Here is a 25,138-nt window from a genome sequence, read left to right on the forward strand (position 1 = left end):
AGAATAATTTCTATGAAATTGTAACAGTGTATGAATAATTTTTTTGGAATTTCTTAATATACTTTGTTACCAAACTACTTCAACTCTTTCCTGTGTGTACATTATGGTTCTAGAATTGAGACTGATATGATTAAATTATAATTACAATAATCTCACGGAAATTTCCTTTTTAATTCTATCTTAAACATGTAATATGTTTTTAGACTCGGCTAGAGGGATTTGAGTACTGCAGTCGACACATACTTGAAGATAAGGGAGCACCATTTCGTCAGTGTAATTACATATTCACAAGTACGGGCAAAAGATGTTTTCGGGCTGCCCCTACAAATGATAGGAAAGAAAGGTAATTTGCACACTACTGATTTTTTTCATATTCTGTATTCTATATTCAGGTTGAGTGAATCTACACATCCTTTTGATTATTCCTATAGTGAAGATAGATAGATTTGCATGATAAATTATTTTTGGGTATTCTATTAATTAAAATTTAATTAAATCTTTTTTATTTATTGATTTGAATGAAAAAAGTGGTTAATTAACTTATCCTGAAACTTAGCAGGTATTGCCCGGAACATTCTCGCAAGTCTTTGGTTGTCAAGCAAAGATCTGCTCGGAAACTGTGTCCACGTGAAACCCCAGAAAGGTTACTTACTCAGTTAAGTCACCATCAAATGGATGTACATACTGCAGGACAAAATGGTAAGTATGTAATCTGTTAGACTTGCATTTGAGTCATGATAATATTAGGAGAATAAGACAATATTAACCCTTTAACCCCCAGGCTATTTGGAAATTTCCAACCCTTAACCCCCAGGGGGTTATTTTTTTCCCAGCACATTTTGCAGTATATTTTTTAAAAATTACTCTAACAGCCTTAATTTTTGTCATAGAGAGGTCAGGTTGGTCTCATTCTCTTGGAAAATGCCTGAATTTTCTCAAAAAATTATCAAAAATATGAAGAAAAAAATTTTTTAAAGCATTTTTTTGCAAGGACGTACCGGTACGTCCATGGGGGTAAAGGGATGGCTTTTGTGAAACGTACCAGTACGTCCTTTTAGGGGTAAAAGGGTTATTATATAATAATAAGATGAGCGCAAACTCAGTAATAATTTCTTGCCAGAAAAATTCCAGCCCCACTGGACACTTTGTCAAGAAGCACTTAATAGATGAGGGTCTCAATCCAGAAAGTATTTCATGTATGCTAGGGAGAAAGAAACAAATACTGTATCTTAAATTAATTAACACTAGGTCAGCATAATAATGAACATTGTGGTCACAAAAACTCACCAATATCATAAAATCCATATTAAAATTAATTCAAGCCTCATATCTTTTGTAAATGAAATAATCAAAATAAGTATAAGGCTTTTAAACTAAGAAAAGTTTAAGTGCTGTCATTTTGGTTTCCTAAACAAATAGTATTACTATAGTTTAAAACTAATAACGAAAGAGAAGCTGCTCATAAAAAATTTATGCAACTGTGACCCAGTCCAGGAAGAAAAGCATGGTATTATATTGCAGAAAATTTCCATAAAAAATTAACTGATTTATTACAAATTAGTTAATGGAAAGATGAAATTGATACCTAAATACAAATACCCTGATTCAGAATTTATCATAAGACAATGGCCTGAAATTCCTGTGAAATCACAAAATCAAAATAACTGAGTACAGCTGAAATTGGTGAGCATAGCAAACACAAATAAGATATAGATGGGATGAAAGCGAGTATTAAAGAATGCTGATGGCCAACGGCAATCCTGGGGGGGGGGGGGAAATACTGTTGACTGTACCAAGTTCTATAAAATAGTGAAGCTGAAGTAAAGGCAATTCAGTTACAAGAAATAGGATAACACGTACATTGCAAGTTTGCTTGACCTTAATAGACTAGACTCGTGAGATTAAGATGTCCACATCCTTGTAAATAAGCATTAAATGTATACAGTTAATGGGGTTGTTATAAATCAACTTATTCATAGGCTCAAAATTGTATGATGAAAGGAATTTTTTTAATTAGTTTCCCAAGACCACTAGGACTCATAGGTGTACCACCTGTGTTTCACATATGCTCGTATATTGTAACGGTATTTCTGATTATTATATTATCACTGCCTGTTCATGACTGATTTGTCTGAATTTTTGTGACATTCTTGCTTGGAACAGCTTGTACACAAACTCATGATCCATTGAAGTAAAGCTACTGTAGTTGTCATTACTTTTGTCAGTTGTCATGAAAATATATAGTATTCTCATTCTAAAGAGACTAGAGAGAAAGACTCATGCAAATCTGAGAGATGAATAAATAGGATTTAGAAAAGGTAGAAGTACATACAGGATTTAGAAAAGTAGAAGTTGTAATGACCCAATTTTCATTTTAAGAAGTGGCACAGTAATGTGTAGAATATAGAAATCCACTTTTGATGGCATTTTTGGACTATGTAAAAGCCTTTCATAGTGTGCCCCGCCGAAACAGAGCCAACCAAATGTGTTTGTTACAAAATCTGTTCATTATTCTTTGTAATTGTATATGATGGGTTACAGTTTCGTTAATTTTATTAAATAAATCATTTTGATGATGTAAAGTAGTTAAATTCAATACTGTAGTTTGCTGACACACCATAACTTTCCTAGTGTATTAAATACACCAGGTTATGTGGCTCAGCTGACTTTTAATTCCACTGTATAGCCTGAACACTTTATTCTATAAATAGCAGTGAGAGCTGCATGGATGAAAATAGAACATATTAGTTTATAATTTTATTGATGCATTATTGTCTTACATGAGAAAATAATTTCTAAATTTTTATCAGTTTTGGTGATTGAGTACTGTATTCAGTTTTTGCATGGTTTATGGGAATGTTTGTTTATGGTGAAATGGCAATATATTTTGTTTTTATATACCATATTTCCTTTGTTATAAGATGCTACAAGTGGTAAGACGCACCTTATATTTAGCAAAGCAATTTTTAGAAAAAAAGAAATTGGAGATTTTACAACTTATCGTAGCAGCAATTCCCCTGGGGATTTTTCATCTGGCATAGTACATTTTCATACTTTGGGTGTATTATGAAATGCCGTAGGTAAATATTAATTAGGTGTACACATGTTATCTGAATTTTATTACATATATAAAAAACACTAAAGAATTGGTAGCTGCCAATAAAAAGTACATTGTGTAATAATGTTTTCAAGTCACATGAAAGCAGTGTTGGCAAATGTTCCTGATCATATTTCAATCAAGAAGTAAAATTCCAGTAATATATTCAAAATTCCTAATTTATACATTTTCATACAAAATTAATTATTGATCAAACAAAGAATTCTTTTAGAAATTTCACTTGGTGGAATATTTTATCTGTTGTTTGTATGAGTAGGTCTAGTTAGCTTACAGCTATCTTAGGGACACCACTTAACTTGCAGTGAGATGTTTTTTCCAGGTTCTGTTTGGCAACAACTATGTACTGTATTATTTTAGAATCCATGCAGCAAAGTCATCTATAAAATATTGCTTTATCACAAAATATTAACAAAATATGAGAAAATAGATAAATACTGTGTAAAACACTAATACATCCTAGCATTGTCTGCTAGGATACCATTAGTTGCATGATTGCGTGTAGGTGGTGTTGACGAGTAATCAGCTGATCACCAAAATAAAAACAAATATTTTACCTTCATTAAAGTTCAATATCAAAATAAATTTATTATGCATGAATGATAATTGCAGACTAATATTTTCTTTTTGGTGAGTGTAAATGCTTTTATGTCATTATTGGGGTATTAGAAGCAATTGAGGGTTGTCATATCTTAGTGTTAAGACGCAGGGTGATTTTTGGGGGGTATTTTTCAGGAAAAAGTACGTCTTATGAATCAGGAAATATGGTATAAATAGCAAATGTTTTGTGCATTGATTATAATGATTAAATTGTTTGTTGAGATTTTTATTTGTTAAATTTATATCCTCCCCCAGCCATCCCAGATCCAGCAAGTGTACCAGGTATAGCATCTGTTGCCTTAGAGTATGCAAGTGATACTGACAGTGACAGTGAAATGAGTGCCTTGCCAAATGACACGCTAGCACGCCGAGAAGCTGACAGCGAGCTAGACTCTGCTGATTCTGATGCTGATCCTCTAGAGCACGCTCAAGTGTTCACTACCGAAGAAATTACTCGCATTTATCTGGAAAAATTGCAAAAGCTAAAGGTGAATATGTGCTACAAGGTTTTTTTTTTTTTTTTTTTTTTTTTTTCAAAATAGCACCAGGTCTCTGGCGATTGATTTCTACCCTATATATTTTTGTATGCTACGTGACCTTTATTTATTCTTCATAAAGCAGTTTGTGTCAGTTGAAGGAAAACTTAATCAGTTTTAAGCAGGCACAGGTAAATTTAGTAAAATCACAGTTGAGTTTGAGATGGCTATCAAAGTATTACTGTTTAGGATAGTATAGGCTTTTCCTGACACAAGACACTATTAATAACTTTGTAAGAACTAGTCTAGGAAATTAAAATATTCAATCACAAATGTGAATTGCATTAAATCAAATTATTTTACAGTATTTTTGTTTATACTGAACACTTGTAAATCATATATGAACATAGCACAAGGATAAAAAATATAACCTTGATGATCAGAGAGGAGCCATGCAAATTGTTAATTTAGTGCTCCTACTAATTTATATTATGATTCAGCTTATTGGTGGAGTATGGGTTTGTGTAATAAAGAAGAAATGTATGATGAGGGGGGTTAGTTTTTCTAGCTCGAAAGGTCCAGTGTTACTATTAAAGGCAGTAAAGAGCATCCAGAAAAGCACTGGAGCTCTCTTATCAACCCCCACTTTTATTAGTTGAATTTTTTTAATACCACTTTGCCAATCCATAAATTTTGACTAGGTTTTGATTACACAATAGATTTGATGAAGGATTGAGTTGGATTATATGCCTCTTTCCATGTAGGACTGGAATACTGGATGTATTAGTTTGTGCCAAAACTTTTATATCAACCATATATATACAGCACACAGTGCTGGGTCAGATCTTGGTTAAATATTTTGTACTTTTCCCAAAACAACATTCACAGTATCCCACAGTATCAGATAGAATTCATTTTTGTCAAGGTTGAGTAGCTTGAACTTCTTAGATATTTTCCATGTGACCTGCAAGTATTCATAGGATTAATGAAGTTTCATGAAGGTATCTAATTACATTGTGAAGAATAATGTGATCAAAATCATCCTTTATTGATTATGAGAATATACATACTGTATAAGTACACTTGAGTTTTTTCAGGTATATTTGAATATTTTACTGTGATCAGGATTGTGATCATTCTTAACATATATTAATTCATTATCAGTAGTTTGCTTCCTTTAATTTTCATTGTGTTTTCATCATGATAATTGGGTTTCTGTAAGTACAGAACAGTACTCCTCTTGATTGCACTAATGGGTTCAAGGGGGTTGCAGTTATGTTCAAAGTGTGGTCATGGGAATACCTTTGCCCTGACTAGGCTGTGCCAAACTTATAGCTTGAGTTTATGAAAACATATGCAAAATTAACAATGCATAGAACAGGAGTTTTCAACCTGGGATATGCATACCCTTACGGATTACTCGAGAGGTCTTTCAAGGGGTACGCCCTTTTCCACTGAAAAATCGTATAAAGAATTGTCATGTCCAGATATACCACAAAAAGGTGAGCAGCACTAACTAGACTGCCCTGTTATTTATATTTTTCTACTGTTCTAAAGTTGTAAAAGAAAAATGTATGAAGGTGGTGTCATGAACTTCACCAAGTATGGTTTATAAATGCCTCTCAAGTGTGTGTTTCTATGGTTTCAGTACAGATCTAGACTTGATAGTAGATATTATATAATTAAAATTGTTATAGAACAAACTGGTGAATTTCATAAATGCTGATTCAGTACCGCTCGTCTTTTTCAGTTTCTTTCTCTGAGTTTTCACAATTCCTTTATTTTTAATTTTGTTGCTGGCTTCTCCCCATAAGAATTAATTATAAAATTCCAATTTGTGGTCTCAAACTATTGTTTCAAACAGACTGACATTGACTAGGTGCAGTAAAAATTTTTTTTACAAATTTTATGCAATATTTCACAGCAGTTATAAATGAACTGTATAGAGAACGAAGTAATACAGTTGGTCGTCATAGCATACATTAAAGACAATGCATACATAAGGAATATTGTTACAACAAAGAATGGTTTAAACATCTAAAACAGGCAAAGTGTCAGTTGATATATCCTCCTTACTTTTAATTGTATTCATATGAATATTAAATCCTTGTCAGCCTCCCTTAAATTGCTACATTCCAGTGGAATTACAATAGAATATGGCAATGTAAAAGATTATCTATTTAATGTGTTTTGTTATATGTTTCGCAGTACAGTATAGCCTATGTATTTTCAATAATCATATAGCACCATTGATGATCATATTTTCTTTAATATTGCAGTCTTTGTATGTGGGGGAGTATAAGAGACTCGCTCACATTTTACGGGAAAGCAGACGAAAGTATGTTCAGTCGGTTCGGACAGAAAAAGAGACCATGTGTAAGTGTGTATGCAATTGGTTTTTGTATTTGTATTTTTTTCTTGTAAATTAAATCTTAATTTTTTCTACTGTACATTTATGAATATTTTTCTCTTTTCATTTTATGACCCAATACCCTTGTAATAATAGTAACTTTCTCATGTTCCTACTCATGATTTTCATTACCAAGAAACTACTATTATCTTTCACAACAGTCCAGTATTGCAGTTATCTTGACAAAAGTGCTGTGCTTCAGAATCTAATACATAACTTTACCAATGGCTTTTGTAATTACTTCGAGCATACAGCATCAAAGTTTTGTTTTCCTTTTTCTTTCATTTTTCAAAGTTGATTTCATTTAACAACATGGCATTTAGTTGAATTAGTATATGGCAAGGTATACAGTAATCTTCTTTTGCAATTTTGATTGAGAGAAATCAGTTTGTCCGAATCCAGTAGTTTTCATCCCACCCTCAGTGTATTACTAAACAATATAGCATCAGCTCAATATATGCAGCAAATAATACTAAATTTACCCAATAAAAATATTATAAATATTATAAACAACTCCCACCAAAGTTGTAGACAAGCAAAATGTTGAAGATGCATTAGTTTTAATGTATTTATGCTATCAGTGTTTCGTGCATAATATATAATTGTTATTATCCTGATATTTAAAGGACTTCAATAGTACAAAAACCATAATAGTAGAAAACTTAAATGGTTTTTGGGGTTGTCATGTGGGAGGAACCACCACACACAAAAAGGAAAAAAATATGAGTTGCTGATATACCACTGCTCCTACTGAGTGGTCCTATCCCTTTTTTTTTTTTCTTTTAAATCCTATCTGGTACGTCATGCTATGGACTTAGTAAATTAATTAATCATTGCTTGCAGTTTGCTATTTATATTTTATTTGCCAGGAATATGTTTAATATAAAACTTCAAAAAGTAGGTTGAAAAAATTATAACTAACTGATTTTGTTAAACATGCTAATGTTTTCTGAACAATATTTGTATTTAGTAAACTTATGTTGAATTTGTCAATTCTGTCCCCATGCAATGTTTTGTTTTTCCAATGAGACATCCTTCATAATTTTAAATTTGTTAGAATTGCAATTGTTTTGCAAATTTTCATGAACAATAATATTCACTATCTAAATACTGTACAGAAGATGAGTGTTCCACTATAGTAAGATACCAATTCTTTATTGTGCCTAATAAAATTCGATTATTCCAAGTACCGTTGGAGAAGATAAAGTGAATTCCATATTTGATTCTTTTCTCAGTCTGTTCAGGTACTTTTGTTGCCTCTGCTGTGGCCTTAACAGTTTTCAATAGCCCCCAAATGTGAAAAATTCTACTAAATTCAACATTATATTTAAGGCTCTGGCTGGTGAGCATACTGCCTGACAAAAGGAGGTCACTAATATTAAAATTTTCTTCGTCGTTTATTAATGAATCCCTTGTTGTCTTTTAAAGGTGAAACCATGCCTCAAGCACGCATAGAAACATGAGTCTTGTGGTGTGGGAGGAGGAATGTTAATGTAGTGGCTGTTCCTTCCACTTGACATACCAGACAAATCTCATTGTTATATATTTTTATGTTCATCATTATTTAGCTTCTTAAATATGCTTTAAAAGTCTGATAGTTATTTTAGTAATAATTATGATGCAATTGATGCTTAAAATAAATAAAATTGGTATTTCTGTATGTATTTGGAACATTGTTCCAAGACTGCAGCTTCGATGTTTATTCGAAATTAATTGATGAATAATCACACCCAGTAAATATGTAGCTTCTTATAATTTACAAATAATTTAACTAGTATACATATATATATATATCACATTCATAATTGCATCTGTTAACTCACTCTGTTGCATTATATTTATATCATAGTTATTTGTAGCCTTTAGAAAATTGATGGATTCGTACAAACTGAGGTCCAGCCAATCAGAAGCAAGGAAGTGACTCTTGAGCTTAGTATATTTATGCAAGCTTAAAAAATTAAAGTATAGTACCACAGCTTGTGGGTTTGTCAGTTAGCAAACAACACATAGGTAGAGAAGAATTTGGGTATAACGTGATTGTTGTTGGGTACCGGTAATGGATTGCATATTTTTACTTATTACACTTGTTACATTATGATGGTTTAGCCTACTTTTTTTTTTTTTTTTTTTTTTTTTTTTTTTTTTTTTTTTTTTTAATATACACATGTAACCATTACAGTGTTTATATAGTACGTACTGTGCAGTATATCGTAGTATACCTACCTACCTACCTCCCTCCCTCCCTCCCTCCCTCCCTCCCTCCCTCCCTCACCAAACATTTTGGATTGTTGCCGTAATTTACATGAGGCAACCTCGGGTTGACGTTGGTTTTAGGATTTGTTGCGTCTTTTATTTCCCTTACTCAACAGTTTACAAGTTTTAATATTCTGTACGTATACTGTTATGTTTTATTAATTGTGCAAGTTTCTAATGTAATCAATATAAAATAAGTCTTGACTGAAAGAACTACATTTCATCATTTTCCTTTTAAAAAGATTTAAATTTGGTTTATTGGGAAATAAAATATATCTCACAAATATATATTGGTAAAATAGTTCTCAACAGTGAAAATTTTACCTGACATATTCTTATCATGAAAACATAATACAAGTTATGTCCTGGGAATTTGTGAAAAAAAGTTAGAAAATGGCACTCGAGAGGGATTGTAGCAATTACAGTGTAAGGATAAAGGATATGCTCTAGGTCAAGCATCCTACACTGTATAGGATTGATAATTTTAATACTACATTCCAGGTAGTATTCATTCACAACCAAAAGCAGCTCCAGAGGAAAGAATGGCCTATGAACAGCTAAAGGCTATGGCACGTTATCAAAAGCACATAGGCACACACTCTCTCTTGTACAGACAGCAAATGGAAAGACGACTACAGGTTAGTTGCTCTAAAGTTCTTTCATGTAATTACACACGTGTGTTATACTTCATGTAGATGTGGAACACTTGTGAAGATGATTCAGTTTTGGGGTTAGAAGCCAAGGTCCTGTATTTATGAAGGTCAAGTAAGAAGGGGTACTACTGAGTTAACAGAGGGGTCATGTTGCCATTTATTTTGAGTTTGCTGAAAGTAATATCAGTGCCTAATTATTTGAGTTAGAATAATTGAACAAATAAGAGCAGTATTATTGGCTTAAAATACAGTCAGTACATAGATAAAATGGCTGGATGAGGGCAAAGGGAAAAGATTTATCATTTATCAGCATTAATAGAAATTTATTGAAGTATACAAATAGCTTGCAAATAAACATGGACAAGATTGTATGTATGTATGTATGTATATACATATATATATATATATATATATATATATATATATATATATATATATATATATATATATATATATATATATATATATATATACTGTATATATATATATATATATATACTGTATATATATATATATATATATATATATATATATATATATATATATATATATATATATATATATATATATATATATATATATATACTGTATATATATATATATATATATATATATATATATATATATACTGTATATATATATATATATATATATATACTGTATATATATATATATATATATATATATATATATATATATATATATATATATATATATATATATATATATATATATATATATATATATATATATACTGTATATATATATAAACACACTCCATTTACTTCATCAAATTACATACAAGTCAATCAAAAGGATTCCCTCAAGTCATAGATAGATTGTCTATATTTAAATAAAGACAAATAGCCCTCAACAGTTGGTAGATAACTATTCAATAATTTAGAAATTGTGAAATTTTTAAAAACACATATGTGGATGGTAAAGAAAAATTCGTATCGGTGCAATATTTCCTGAAGGAAATTTTGCAAATCACACAGTAAAGAAAATTCTATTTGTAAAGGAGTCGATAATATACATCTTTATTAAAGTATAAAAGTAATATACATGTATAGGTGTATATTAGTACTATATGTGCTTTGTTTGTTAATGTAATATGTCTATAAAGTGTATAAGCTGCTTCAATGCATAGTTTTAGTTTAGTTTTAAAAATTCATATAGCATTAAAGGCTCTAGTTGTTGTGATGCCAGATAATTCCTAATCAATTGGTTACTTCAGGAAAGTTATATTTGTTACAGTACTAATGTACAGCTGTTCAAATTCACAGGTTACTGAAGGTGTCAACTACAAACCAGGCCAAAGTGTGGGTTGTGTTAAGTGTGTATATAGTGAAGGATCATGGCGTTGCGGGGAGAAGTCTGTTCCCCTTTCCAAGTATTGCTCAAAACACATTTTACATGTAAGTGTTTCTTGAAATTTTTTACCATAATTTATATTTAAGTTTGATTTCCAATGCTATGATTCAGATATTGTATATAATAAGGATTTTTAAAGTTTTCAAAAAATAAAGTAGTTTAATGATTGCAAATTTTTTAGTGTAGGCAATAGAGATAAGTTATTTTCACTTTTTTTTTTTACCTAGCTGTCCAAATTCTTTAATGTGCTATAGTTATAGGAACCTCATTTCAATACAAGAATTGTATGATGTTTGCACGTGGATAAACGCTTAATTTTTTTTATTAATGTTGCTAGTGTGAAGGGGTTAAACTGAGAGATGTAGTGTAAAGGTTTAAAGGCCACTCATCAATGTCAGGGGCAAGGAACAATGCCATATACATATGGTTATTGCCCAAGCCCCCTCTCCACCCATGCTAGCACCAAGGAAGGCCAGGCAATGGCTGTTGAGGACTCTGCAGATAGACCTATAGGCCTCCCCAAACTCCCCATTCTTGGCTCATTAGGATGGTAAGGTTGCAGCGACTAAAGAAACTAAAGAGTTTCCACGTTGGCCACCACAACTCAGTTACTCTAAAATAAAATAAAAAGTTGTTAGGATATCTCTTATTGTATTCTTGGGTTTTAAGATTTAAAGGCTGCTCATAAATGGCAAAGGCAAGGGACAGTGACATTGCCCTTGCAAGCAAAACAATGCCCTAGAGTGTGACCATATAAACATACGATCAGCACCCAACTTCCCCCCCCCCCCCTTCCCTTCCATTCAAGGCAGGACCAGGGAGGGCCAGGCAATGGCTGCTGATGACTTAGCAGGTAGATTTATAGGCTCCCCCAAAACCCCTATCCTTAGCCCACAAGGATGGTGAGGTTGCAGCCACTAAGGGAACTAATGAATTTGAGCGTGACTTAAACCCCAGTCTAGCGATCACCAGTCAGGAACATTACCAAATAGGGCAATACAAGGTGCTTATCGGGTCTAAGTTTTAACCTTAGTTTTTCTTCAAACAAATATTCATTTGTATTCCTAATTTTTCATCCAATATTTAGGTTACTCTATTTTAATTTGTACTCTTTAACCAGTGGAGGCCTTACTGTATTTAAACAGACATTTTTTAATTGTTTTAAATATATACAGCTGAATCATTTCCTTAGGCTACTACTGTCATTTAGTTGATCGTAAATTTATTTTCAGTTTCCATTTAACTGTTCAGTGTTTGGAACAGAATAATGAACAAAATTTTTGGAATAATAATGCACAATCATTTTTTATAATAAAAGAAAATAAAACTAGTATATTTAAGTTTATCAGGAAATAAGTGTGAGATGGTAATTAATATACCACTTCACCAATAATTTCTGAATTTTAATGAGCAAATGTTGCAGGGTCAGTGAAACAAGAGCTATGTTTTGTTGGGCTGCCCTTGATACTGTAATCGAAGTAAGGTTACCTATCTTGGTGCGGGGTGTTTGTCACCACATAGAGGAGAGAATTAATGTATACCTAAGTACAAAGTAATAGTCATTAGTTCCTTACACAAGTATTGGGAAATATAAGTGTGTCCCATCTTTCTGGTTAAAGTTGGCAATTCTTAGAAAATATGAATTGGCGCTGTTTTTGGAAAATCCCTTACCAAGGTCAAAATAGAACAAGTACATTATTCTGCTAAAATACATACAGTCTCTAATGATAAAGTTGTTGAGGTAAACTGTAGGCAGTGTCCACAACTTTCAGTTGATCTGTATTGCACAAGAATGGGCAAATGAATATTGACCATATAAGTAAAATGAGAAGTTTGCTTTTGTGGATACATATATATTTTTTTTTTTTCAGTTATAAATCCTGTTTAAGAGTGGCATCATCCCAACCCTATTAATCAGAAAACATGTTTAGCCTCTGCTCATTTAGGCTTAGTTATTGAAGGTTTTTCTAGCCTCAAAATACCAAATTTGAGTTCTAATGTTCCTTTTGAAAATAGAATCATTTCTTGGCCAACTTACACTTTGAATTGAACAATACTGTAAATGAATATTTAACTATTTTGCAATATTCTTTCATTGTAATTTTATTCCATTACAGGATCCTAATCAAGTATTGTTCGTTGCTTGTGGTGTTAGTAAGGGTGGCAGTGATGAATGTAGAACACCAGTGGTTTGTACGCCAAGCATTACAACCTGTGTGTATCATACACCAATACCTGACCCCTTGGTAAGTGAATAAGTGTTGCTTAAGTAACTTAGGTCTAACCTGACATAATGTTCATGAATTTGCATTCTATAAAAGGTTTGTATGAAGATGCTCAGCAAGGGAGAACCCAAGGGCATTCTTGGGTGTCAAAATGTTTGGAGGTACATGAGGGCAACCTTGGGTGTCAGAATGTTTGGAGGTACTTGAGGGCAGTCTTGGGTGTCAAGATCTTTGGAGGAACATGAGGGCAGCCTTGGGTGTCAAGATCTTTGGAGGTACATGAGGGTGGTCTTGGGTGTTGAAATGTTTGGAGGTACATAGGGGTGATCTAGAGTATTGAAATGTTTGCAGGTACTGTACATGAGGGGTCTCGGGTGTCAAAATGTTTGGTGATACACGAGGGTAGTTGCGGGTGTCAAAATGGTTGGTGGTACATGAGGGTGGCCTTGGGTGTCAAAATGTTTGGAGGTACATGAGGGCGGACTCGGGTGTCAAGATGTTTGGAGGTACATGAGGGTGATCTCAGGTGTCCAGATGTGGAGGGACATGAATGCGGTCTTGGATATCAAAATGTTTGGAGGTGCTTGGGGCAATTTAGTGTCTTGAAATGTTTGCTGGTACTGTATATGAGGGCTGTCCTGTCTCGGGTGTCGAAATGCTTGGGAGGTACAAGAGGGAATTTGCGGGTGTCAAAATGTTTGGAGGTACATGAGGGTGGCCTTGGGTGTAAAGATGTTTGGAGGAACCTGAGGGTGGTCTTGGGTGTCAAAATGTTTGGAGGAACATGAGGGCGGTCTCAGGTGTCGAAATGTTTGGAGTTACATGAGGGTGATCTTAGGTGTTTGCAGGTACAGGACATGAAGGCTATCTCGGGTGTCAATGCTTGGAGGTACACGAAGGCAGTTTAGGGTGTCAAAATATTTGGAGGTACACGAAGGCAGTTTAGGGTGTCAAAATATTTGGAGGTACACGAGGGTGGTCTCGAGTAAGGAAGTGCAGACATGCTTCCACCTTCCTTAACCCCTACTTGTCTTCTAAATCTTCACCTGTTCCAGATAGGAGATGTAAGAAGGGTCAGAATTATATGGAATTGTTGCAAGCAGTGATGAGCTTCTACATAGGCAGTAAAGCATGTGTTAGGATAGGAAATGAAGTGGGTGAGTGATGCTGAGAGAGGGATGTGTGATGTCACCAGGGTTGTTCAATTTGTTTGTTGATGGAGTTGTAATGAAGGTGAAAGTTCAAGTGCTTGGTCAAGGATTGAAACTGATGGATGAGAATGATCATGAGTGGGAGGCGAGTCAGTTGTTTGCGTATGATACTGTATTTGTTGCAGACTCGGAGGAGAAGCTAGGTCAATTAGTGACAGAGTTTGGAAGGGTATGTTAGAGAAGGGAGTTGAGAGTTAATGTGGGTAAGAGTAAGATTATAAGATACATGAGAAGGGAAGGTGGTGCTAGGTTGAAATGTCACGTTGAATGGAGAGTTACTTGAAGTACTGTAGATCAGTTAAGTACTTTAGGTCTGTTGCTGCAAATGGTGGTGTGAAAGCAGATGTACGTCAGAGAGTGAATGAGGGGTGAAAGTGTTGGGAGCAGTGAAAGGAGTGGTAAAGAATAGAGGGCTAAGAATGAATGTAATTTGACTTCTATATGAGAAAGTGATTGAACCAACTGTGACGCGTGGATAGGAGTCGTGGGGAATGAAAGTGATGGAGAGACAGAAATTGAATGTGTTTGAGATGAAACGTCTGAGGAGTATGGCTGTTGTATCTCAATTAGATAGGGTTAGAAATGAAGCAGTGAGGGTGAGAACAGATGTAAGAAATGATTTAGCAGCTAGAGTGGATATAAATGTGTTGGGGTGGTTTCGCCATGTATAGGGAATGGAATATGGTTGTGTGCTGAAGAAGGTGATGAATGCAAGAGTTGATGGGAGACGTACAAGAGGAAGGCTAAGGTTCGTGTGGATGGATGGAGTGAAGAAAGCTCTAGGTGATAGTAGGATAGATGCGAGGAAGGCATAAGAGCATGCTAGAAATAGGAATGAATGGTGAGCGATTATGATGCAGTTCTGGTTGCCTTGGTGACTGCTGAGGTAGCAGCAGTAGGGGATTTAGCATGTGAAGCTTCATTTGTGGTGGATAATGGGAGAGGGTGGGTTGTGGCACCCTAGCAGTACCAACTATACTCTACCAGATCTCTCGTCAGTCTGGGAGGAGCAAAGAGAAGGAAAGCCGCCCCCCCCCCCCCCTTTCTTTTTCTAGCTTACCTTCAAAATTGCGAGAAGCGACTTGGTAGATAGATAAATTAAGTAAATTGATTTTTCACACACACTACTAAATAAAGTACACTGAACTAGAGCAAACATTATTGAAGCATAAACATTTTTGTTTTGAATTATTAAAGTTTTATGTATTTTTCTCTTTTACATTAATTACATCCAAAATGTTTATTGGACCTTATTTCCAGCTATTGCATTGTAATTAATATGAGTTGATTATTGAATTAGGTTCATAATAGTACTGTTGTAGCACTTAAAAATAATTAGTTACAATTTTTTAATCATATGAGTAATTGCTCACTTTACCATCATAATAAATAAAAATTAATTGAAAACATTAAATATAGCTAAATTTTAGATGACCTTTTTCTCTCCTTCCAGGCCATTTCTCTTCCTCCTATTGATGACTTCGATGGTAATAATACAGACATGCTAGATGAAGAACTTTTGGTTAATAGCCGTCTACCCACAACTGGGTCTAAGGAATTCATTGACCTATCTGAAAGCCACAGCTTTATTGTAACTGAAGTACCCCCAGAAAATGTAATGGAAGGGGATGGTGAAGACATTGATGAAGGGCCAGGAAAAGATGCAAAATTATGAAATTTGTAATTATCTATTTTGATCTAAAGTCATTTATGTAAATACAGATATTAAGTTGAAAGACATATTTGTTCCAACACGGAGTACTTACCTCGAACTACTTTCTTAGGAGTATCTGGGATCTCCTCCCTAACCGACCAAGAATTTTGCGTAGTTCCCCCTCTCCGTTAGCATTGTCGGGGCGCTCCGGGGTGGATGGATACTCGCCCTGAGGTGACCCGGGGTCAGCGCGTGAGGATGCGCTGCTAGGTCTGAGTCGTCAGTAAGCGTCTGGTCGCGGCGTAGATCTCATCTCGCTGCTCTCTCTCACTTATCCCATCCGATTCGCCTTTGTGTCCCTTATCCTTTCCTTGTGTTGCTTGCGTGTTCCGGTTTTCCATTATGGAATCTCAGCGTCGTTATCCCGAGCCCAAAGCTGAGAAGTCTTGCGGGGCCTGGCTGTCCTGGCCTGATGTCGACCCGCACACGATGTGTGCCTTGTGTAGAGGTAATAAGTGTTCCTCTGCCTCCACGTGTCCGTAGTGCGAGTCCTGGCCGAAGTTACAGTGGACCTTGTTTGCCATAAAAAGAAGGAGGACATCACCTCGCCCCTCAGCGCCTTCGGAGAGAGTTTCTCCCTCACCTTCTCCTACCCAGAGTAGGGGACGAGGTAAGTCCGTTGCGGGAAAACGGCCCATTGCCGTTCCACACGAGTCTGATATCGGGGAGTCTGTCTGTGTGGGGCCTAGGCAGACGAGTGGGGGGGTCTGCTAGTGTGGCGGAAGTGTGTGTCGTGGACGAGGTTCTAGTGCCCGCATGACCCGTCTCCAGTGAATACCCGTTGTGGGGGAGGCCTGAAACAGCTCCTACCCCCCCATCGTGGCAGTGTTTTACAGGTACAGCGGGTTCCGGGGGCGGCCGTGACAAAGAAAGGAGGGCCACGTGCTCGTCGGACCCCGACTCCATTGTTTGGACGGTACCAAGGACGCCCTTCAGGTCCCCTATGCGGCAAAAAGAGGAGTTTGAGGGCTGGTTTGCCTTTCTAGGTGCACTTTGCATGCCCCTGGCACCCTCAGCATTGCTTCGGTCTGACTTCATGCAGCCCATTACCCTGATAGCTAGACCACGGGCCCCAAGAGTGGTAGTGGAAGATACGGAGGACTCCGACAGCTCCTTCTCCTCTTCATCTTCTTCGGACAGTTCCTCGTCCTACAGCTCTTCCACTTCGGAGGACTCCAGCAGCCGGGAGGCGAGAAGGAAGAGGAAGAGATCCAGGAGAAGGAAGGCGAGCTCTTACGCAGGCCCTGCGAGGAAGAAGGCAAAGACCACGAGGAGAAGGAGCAAGAAGAAGAGTTCTTCCAGGAGGAAGTTTATCAAAGTGGCTTTTCTCCCTTGCGGGTCGAGCAGGGCGGCTGCCGCTCCAGTGCCTGCCTCGGTGGCCGCTGGAGCCGTTTCCGCGCCCTGGCCCTGTCTCTCTTCGGCTCCGCCCACCCGTCAAGTCACCAGCTCCATCCGTCCTGCGGGGCAACCGCAGATGAGACCCAACAGCTCGGCTCCCACTCCCTTTGTCGCACCAGCTCCATCCAAGTCACGGAAACTGCCGCTGCCACAACTGATAAGTAGGCCCCCACGGATTTCCCCGGGAGGGGGAAGCCCCATGACGGCTACTCCAGCCGGGACGAAGGCAGCCGCTCCATCAACCCGGCAGGAAGGAAGGGATACCTCTGCTCCCACGGATCCTCCGTGCTCGAAGATGCTACCGACACGGAAGTTCAGGTGGTGGAAGAATTGTTAGACACCGGCGAGTGTTCCCCAGATGAGGTGTCCTCATACAGGAAGGTCCTGGCCCTAATACGGCACCATCACAGGCTAGATGAACCGCAACCTTCATTGGAGCAGGCTTGGCTTTCGGGTTTGGACAGGATGGTTGACAATCCTGTGCAGCAGAAGCCATCTTTGACCCTACACCTAGCGCCCGACGTTGCCCTGGGCATCGAACACGTCGATCGGTTTGTTGCGGGGCCTAAGAACTCCCTAAGAGCCCAAGAGTCCTTCAAGCTCCTGCCTGGACTAAGGACCCAGAAGAAGTTCTATGTGCCAGACAGTCGTCACTCAGGGCCCGGCACCTTGGAAGAAGCCATTGCAACCTTGAACCAGGGCAATACGGATGAAAGGACTGCCTCAGTGGTCTTCTTGCAATGATGGAGGACACCTCCCAAGACATTGTCAATGTAACCTCCTGGTTGGACTGGTGGGCCAGCACCCTAGCGGGGTTCCAACTAGCACACGACCTTTCGGCCAGAGAACCAAGCCCTACTGCAAGAACTTATCCGTTCGGGGGGAAAGCAATGAAGTTCCTCACGTTCAAGTCTGACCTAGACAGCAAACTGGGTCCTGAGGAGGAAGGACACAGTCCTCAACAGGCTCCCCCGTAGGCTTCCCAAACGGGAAGCAAAGTTCTTAAGGAATGCACCGGTGCGGGGTGAGACTGTGTTCCCCCTTCAGGCGGGTGCTGAGACATAAGAGGGATGGGAAAATTGAAGAATTCGTCGGAGCCCAGGCAGTCGGCGGCAAGACGTCCTTCCCACAGAAGAACATCGGTGGACGCGGCCTACTCGCCTACGCTTCCGGGTAGACAGGAGGCCTCCTCCCCCTTCCTGGCACCAATCCCCATGGCTCTCCCAGGCCTTCTTTAGGCAAAAATATTCTGGTTCAAGGAGAGGCCGTTCAAACCGTCTCCCCAGAAGGAGATAGGGAGAGAGGCCCCCCCACACTTCCCACGCCTCAGGTGGGGGGATGCCTCAAACAATATTGGCAAGCATGGCGAGACAACGGGGCGGACCCCTGGTCCGTGACAGTCCTCAGGGAGGGATTCAGGATTCCCTTCCTGTCGGAACCGCCCTCTCTGATCCCCGAACATCGGGCAGAATGGCTGGCACCCAAAGATCCCGAGAAGGGAGCAGCCCTGCAGGAGGAGGTGTCAGCCATGTTAAGCAAGGGAGCTCTACAACCCGTCCAAAAATCATCCCCAGGATTCTACAGCAGGCTCTTCCTGGTAGAGAAAGCTACGGGAGGTTGGAGACCAGTCATCGACCTCTCGGCCCTGAACAAGTTTGTCAAGAAAACCTCCTTCAAGATGGACATGTCGAAGTCGAAGTCGGTGCTGGCAGCCTTGAGAGAAAGGGATTTCATGATGTCTCTAGATCTCAAGGATGCCTATTTTCAAATCCCCATATACCCCTCCAGCAGGAAGTTCCTCAGAGTGAAGTGGGGATCCCAATCCCTTCAGTTCAAGACCCTCTGCTTCGGCCTGTCAACGGCACCTCAGGTGTTCACGAGGGTGTTCACCTTGGTATCAGTCTGAGCACACAAACAGGGCATCAGGCTGATCAGATACCTCGATGACTGGTTGCTGCTTTCAGCCTCAGAGAAAGACTTAAAGGAGCATGGGGCGAAACTTGTACAGTTCTGCAGGGATCACCATCAACTTGGAAAAATCCCAGTTAGTCCCCACCACCAGGATGATGTACCTAGGGATGGTCCTGGACTCCCAGTTGGCAAAGGCATTCCCCTCCCAGGAGAGGCTGAACAACCTGGACCAAGTCATTCGCCCATTTCTGACAGACACACCAATGAGAGCCAAGGATTGGCAGAGACTCGTGGGACACCTGGTCTCGTTGGAGAAGTTGGTCCCTCAGGGGAGGCTCAAGCTGAGGCCAGTCCAGTGGAATCTAAAGGACCTCTGGTCACCGGGGGACTTTCTGCAGAATCTAGTCAAGATGACCCCGGCCCCCAGGAACATGCTCCTCTGGTGGTCTGACAGGGAGAACACACTAAAAGCGATACCGTTCGCCTCTGCTCCTCTGGAGATGCTGCTCTTCACGGACGTATCAAAGTAGGGGTGGGGAGCCCATCTACTCGAGGACAGTAGGCCAGCCAAACTCAGACCAGCCATCAAAAGTTTGTTTCTCTTCAGGCTCAGTCAAGAGGGCAGTATCTAAGAACAATATATCCTTTTGGCTTCGGCAAGTCATCAAGAGGGCTTATGACAGTGATGGAGCCGCGGTTCCTGGTACCCCGCGACCCCATGATATTAGGGCCCTTAGCACTCCCTTAGCTTTTGATACTAACATGGCAGTGGCCCAAATCATGCGAGTAGGTACTTGGGCCAGGCAATCCACCTTTACGGCCCACTACCTGAAAGACTGTACGACGAAATCCCTGGACGCCTTCTCCATTGGACCAGTAATTTCCGTCATGCAACAAGCTCCTCTCTAGGTCCCGTGCCCCAGTATGTTAATGGGATATTCCGGCCTCTAAGCCACTCCCTCCTCCTAAAGTATGTCTCCTAAGAAAGTAGTCCGAGGTAAGTACTCCGTGTTGGAGCAAATCACAAATTGTAAGTAATTTGTATTTTTCCTAACAGTACTTACCTCGAACTACTTTCGGGTTATTGCTCACCCATCCTTCCCCTAGTATCTTACAGGAGTTCAAGTAGTACTTAAACATACGCTTACTGACGACTCAGACCTAGCAGCGCACCCTCGCGCTGACCCCTCGTCGCCTCAGGGCGAGTATCCATCCGCCCCGGAGTGCCCCGACAAAAGTAATGGAGAGGGTGGGTAACTACGCAAAATCTTTGGTAGGTTAGGGAGGAGATCTCAGATACTTCTAAGAAAGTAGTTCGAGGTAAGTACTGTTAGGAAAAATACAAATTACTTACAATTTGTGATTTTCAAATAGTGCAAAAGAATTTATTAATGTTATTTTTACAAGAAACTATACTGTACTTGTGAATTCTAGTCATTTTATACAAATAATGATTTATAAAAAAAAATTCAATAAATGAACAAATCTAATGTAATTTTAATCAGCCTTTTTTAAGTTTTATATTTTTATAAATAATTATATTGAAAGTTTTTGAAATAAAAAAGGGTCTGTTCTCAACACAGAATTGACACTTGAAATAGCAAGAAATTTAAACTTGTAATGAGTACCAGAGATAAAAGTGTCTAGTAATGGTATCTTACATGAACATAAAAAATTATCACTTGAGCAAAGGGTTATTTAGGTATTTCTAACGTACATCATCATATCATCTCGTAATTTTTTTCTGAAAGGTACATGTAGCCACAACATTAGAATACTGTAAAGTTGATTTAGGTCAGATATTTCTGCTATTAGCTTAATGCCCTAATGTTTCTCTCGGTCAAAGTGAAGAATAGGTTGCAGTCTCTTATGTTCTTTAACCATCAGGGAACGCCTTAATTCTAGTTTTCCACCTATACCTTTTTTTGGTTGCAGGCAGGAATTCAAAGGGGAAAGTAATGACAGGACAAGTATGTGTTAAAAAAACTTAGGTGTATATAAACTTGGGTGTATATAGCTAGGAAAAATACAAATTACTTCGAAATTTGTCATTTGTTCCTGCATAAATACAAACCTTTGTTCTTTACGAAGGAGAATTTCCTTAGGTGAATGAAAGTCCTATTCCAACTGGCTGAATAACTTGCTGCAGGATACAAACCCAAGCTCAATGGTGTATCCTGACACCTCATAAATCATTAGCCCATCAATACCAAAGGGTTGATAGCCTGTGCAACCATGGTAAATGAGTGGACTCGCACTGCAGTCAGACGGAGGCCAGCTTGTAGAGTCTACTGATGATGTGCCCCAAGAGAGGGGGAAGATGAAGAAAAAAGAGGCTAATAATTCCTTTAAATTCTTCCCAGACTAACAACGCTGGAACATCTGCCCTCGACCAACTGGTACTAATTCTGCAAAGGAGCTAGGGTAGTTATACAGTACCACTTGTTGAGCAGCCACCACAGGTCCTGGAGTAACCATATCTAAGGTCCTGTTGGTTGTCTTGCAGGTAATGGACAGTGATGGTGGTGTTCCTCAATGGAGAACTGTCCTGAGTAAGCATGACGCAATCTTGGCCAGATGCTCAGAACAAATGCCCCTTGGAGAGGCATTAAGTCTCAGAAAGTCAGATTTAGTGAATTCCCTCTATCTGTTCTCCATACAAAAGATCGCTAGACGGAAACAACCCACTTCAGAAAAAAGGATGTCAGCTGGTAGGCCTGCCACTCAGACCAAGGGATCAAGTTCCTCTCCCCCTGAAGGCTAAAACCGAGGATGTAATAGCTCCTACTAGTGTAGGAGCATACCTGGATTTACCACAAGTAGGGAATGGAAGTTATAGTCCGAAAGGACGTAGTAAAATCGGTTGAGGTTCACTCTCTGAACATTTAAGATAAAATGTTCAGGATATGGGCCTCCCCTTTTTCCTTTTTTCCTACAATGTTATTCTAGATAAGCCTCCACTACATAGGTGACTAGGTGAACATCTTTTTTAGCCCCAGTATTAGACATTCTCTTCCTCAAAACTATTCTAATACGAGCTGTGAGCAAGGGAAGAACCTGGTACAAGTTCTCCAGTTAATCCAGCCTTACTATAGAAGGGGGGATTTCCTTGGATCTTTCCCCCCTTCTTTTTAATTTTTGTAATTAGCACAGCAATTAGTTTTTTTTCAGATCACTGGTTACTCGAAATGAGTTATCAACCGTCAATCCTTACCAGGTCGACTTCAAAGAAAATCTTTAAGATTCTACCTTTTGAGAGAAAGCCATGGTTTCTAATTTTAGAAAACTGCTTTAGGAACTTGGATTCAAGAATTTTGTTGACAAAACAACAAAAATAAGTAGACAATCAGGGTACTATAGCCTTCGCAAATGATCCTCAATGTTCTGAGAGATCAAACTACATTGATAGCCAAAAGCACTTTGTACTTTCCATCAAAGAATATTTTGGCTGATCTCCATAACATCATCTGCAAAGAGAGGACCAAGAACTAGTCACCATAGTTGCTTAAATGTATTAAAAGCAGAATGATAAATACGTTTAATGTAAATAAAATAAGATTTAAAACTTCCATCAAAGTATTCACGACTAGATATATTTTGTATTTAAAAACATATTTAAATAAATAGTAAAAATTTCAATTGTAAATACACTATATGTAAAATAAAAAAAATATCTACGTAAATATACTATGATGTAAATGTGGATTTCATAATAAAAGATGAAAAAAAAAAGTCGGGACTATGCTGTACTGTAAAGGTGTCAGTGATTTATTATTGCCAAATTTGCAAGTTCATATTTTCCCATTATTATTCAATGTTAGTTATTTATTATTGCAAGATTTGCAAGTTTCTATTTGCCAATTACATACACATACATATACCAAGGCACTTCCCCCAATTTTGGGGTGTAGCCGACATCAAACAAATGAAACAAAAAAGGGGACCTCTCCTCTCTACGTTCCTCCCAGCCTGACAAGGGACTCAACCGAGTTCGGCTGGTACTACTAGGGTGCCTCAGCCTACCATCCCACATTATCCACCACAGATGAAGCTTCATAATGCTGAATCCCCTACTGCTGCTACCTCCACGGTCATCTAAGGCACCGGAGGAAGCAGCAGGGCCTACTGGAATTGTGTCACAATCGCTCGCCATTCATTCCTATTTCTAGCACGCTCTCTTGCCTCTCTCACATCTATCCTCCTATCACCCAGAGCTTCCTTCACTCCATCCATCCACCCAAACCTTGGCCTTCCTCTTGTACTTCTCCCATCAACTCTTGCATTCATCACCTTCTTTAGCAGACAGCCATTTTCCATTCTCTCAACACATTCATATCCACTCTAGCTGCCAACTCATTTCTTACATCCGTTCTCACCCTCACTGCTTCGTTCCTAACCCTATCTACTCGAGATACACCAGCCATACTCCTTAGACATTTCATCTCAAACACATTCAATTTCTGTCTCTCCATCACTTTTATTCCCCACAACTCTGATCCATACATCACAGTTGGTACAATCACTTTCTCATAAAGAACTCTCTTTACATTCATGCCAAACCCTCTATTTTTTACTACTCCCTTAACTGCCCCCAACACTTTGCATCCTTCATTCACACTCTGACGTACATCTGCTTCCACTCCACCATTTGCTGCAACAACAGACCCCAAGTACTTAAACTGATCCACCTCCTCAAGTAACTCTCCATTCAACCTTGCACCACCTTCCCTTCTCGTACATCTCATAACCTTACTCTTACCCACATTAACTCTCAATTTCCTTCTCTTACACATCCTTCCAAATTCTGTCACTAATCGGCCAAGCTTCTCTTCCGCGTCTGCAACCAGTACAGTATCATCAGCAAACAACAACTGATTTACCTCCCATTCATGGTCATTCTCGTCTGCCAGTTTCAATCCTCGTCCAAGTACTCAAGCATTCACCTCTCTTACCAATCCATCAACATACAAGTTAAACAACCACGGCGACATCACACATCCCTGTCTCAGTCCCACTCTCACCGGAAACCAATCGCTCACTTCATTTCCTATCCTAACACATGCTTTACTACCTTTGTAGAAACCTCTCACTGCTTGCAACAACCTTCCACCAACTCCATATAACCTCATCACATTCCACACTGCTTCCCTATCAACTCTATCATACGCTTTCTCCAGATCCATAAACGCAACATACACATCCTTACCTTTTGCTAAATATTTCTCGCATATCTGCCTAACTGTAAAAATCCGATTCATACAACCCCTACCTCTTCTAAAACCACCCTGTACTTCTAAGATGGCATTCTCTGTTTTATCCTTAATCCTATTAATCAGTACTCTACCATACACTTCTCCAATTACACTCAACAAACTAATATCCCTTGAATTACAACACTCATGCACATCTCCCTTACCCTTGTATAGTGGTACAATACATGCACAAACCCTATCTACTGGTACCATTGACAACACAAAACACATTAAACAATCTCACCAACCATTCGAGGACAGTCACACCCCCTCCCTTCAACATCTCGGCTCTCACACCATCCATACCAGATGCTTTTCCTACTCTCGTTTCATCTAGTGCTCTCCTCACTTCCTCTTTTGTAATCTCTCTCTCATTCTCATCTCCCATCACCAGCACCTCAACACCTGCAACAGCAATTATATCTGCCTCCCTATTACTGTATCCTCAACATTCAGTAAACTTTCAAAATACTCCACCCTCCTTTTCCTTGCCTCCTCTCCTTTTAACAACCTTCCATTTCCATCTTACACTGTCTCTTCAATTCT

At 38.6% G+C, this 25,138-nt stretch overlaps 1 protein-coding gene across 3 annotated transcripts in view; it reads left to right on the forward strand.

Moving 5' to 3' along the window:
* Positions 1-16,072, forward strand: part of dgt1 (dim gamma-tubulin 1) — a 40,057-nt gene extending 23,985 nt beyond the window's left edge. For 2 of the 3 annotated variants that reach the window (XM_068364205.1, XM_068364206.1), the window contains exons 3-10: positions 204-343; positions 557-699; positions 3,971-4,203; positions 6,471-6,567; positions 9,356-9,492; positions 10,794-10,925; positions 12,999-13,127; positions 15,771-16,072. In XM_068364205.1, the coding sequence (XP_068220306.1) occupies positions 204-343; positions 557-699; positions 3,971-4,203; positions 6,471-6,567; positions 9,356-9,492; positions 10,794-10,925; positions 12,999-13,127; positions 15,771-15,992 (1,233 nt within the window). In that variant the 3' untranslated portion in view covers positions 15,993-16,072. The remainder of the gene's footprint in view (positions 1-203; positions 344-556; positions 700-3,970; positions 4,204-6,470; positions 6,568-9,355; positions 9,493-10,793; positions 10,926-12,998; positions 13,128-15,770) is intronic. The other variant, XM_068364207.1, reaches the window with a different exon arrangement.
* Positions 16,073-25,138: the final 9,066 nt, after the last annotated feature.

The sequence above is a fragment of the Palaemon carinicauda genome, chromosome 41 (genome assembly GCF_036898095.1).
Source record: "Palaemon carinicauda isolate YSFRI2023 chromosome 41, ASM3689809v2, whole genome shotgun sequence".
Classification (NCBI taxonomy): domain Eukaryota; kingdom Metazoa; phylum Arthropoda; class Malacostraca; order Decapoda; family Palaemonidae; genus Palaemon; species Palaemon carinicauda.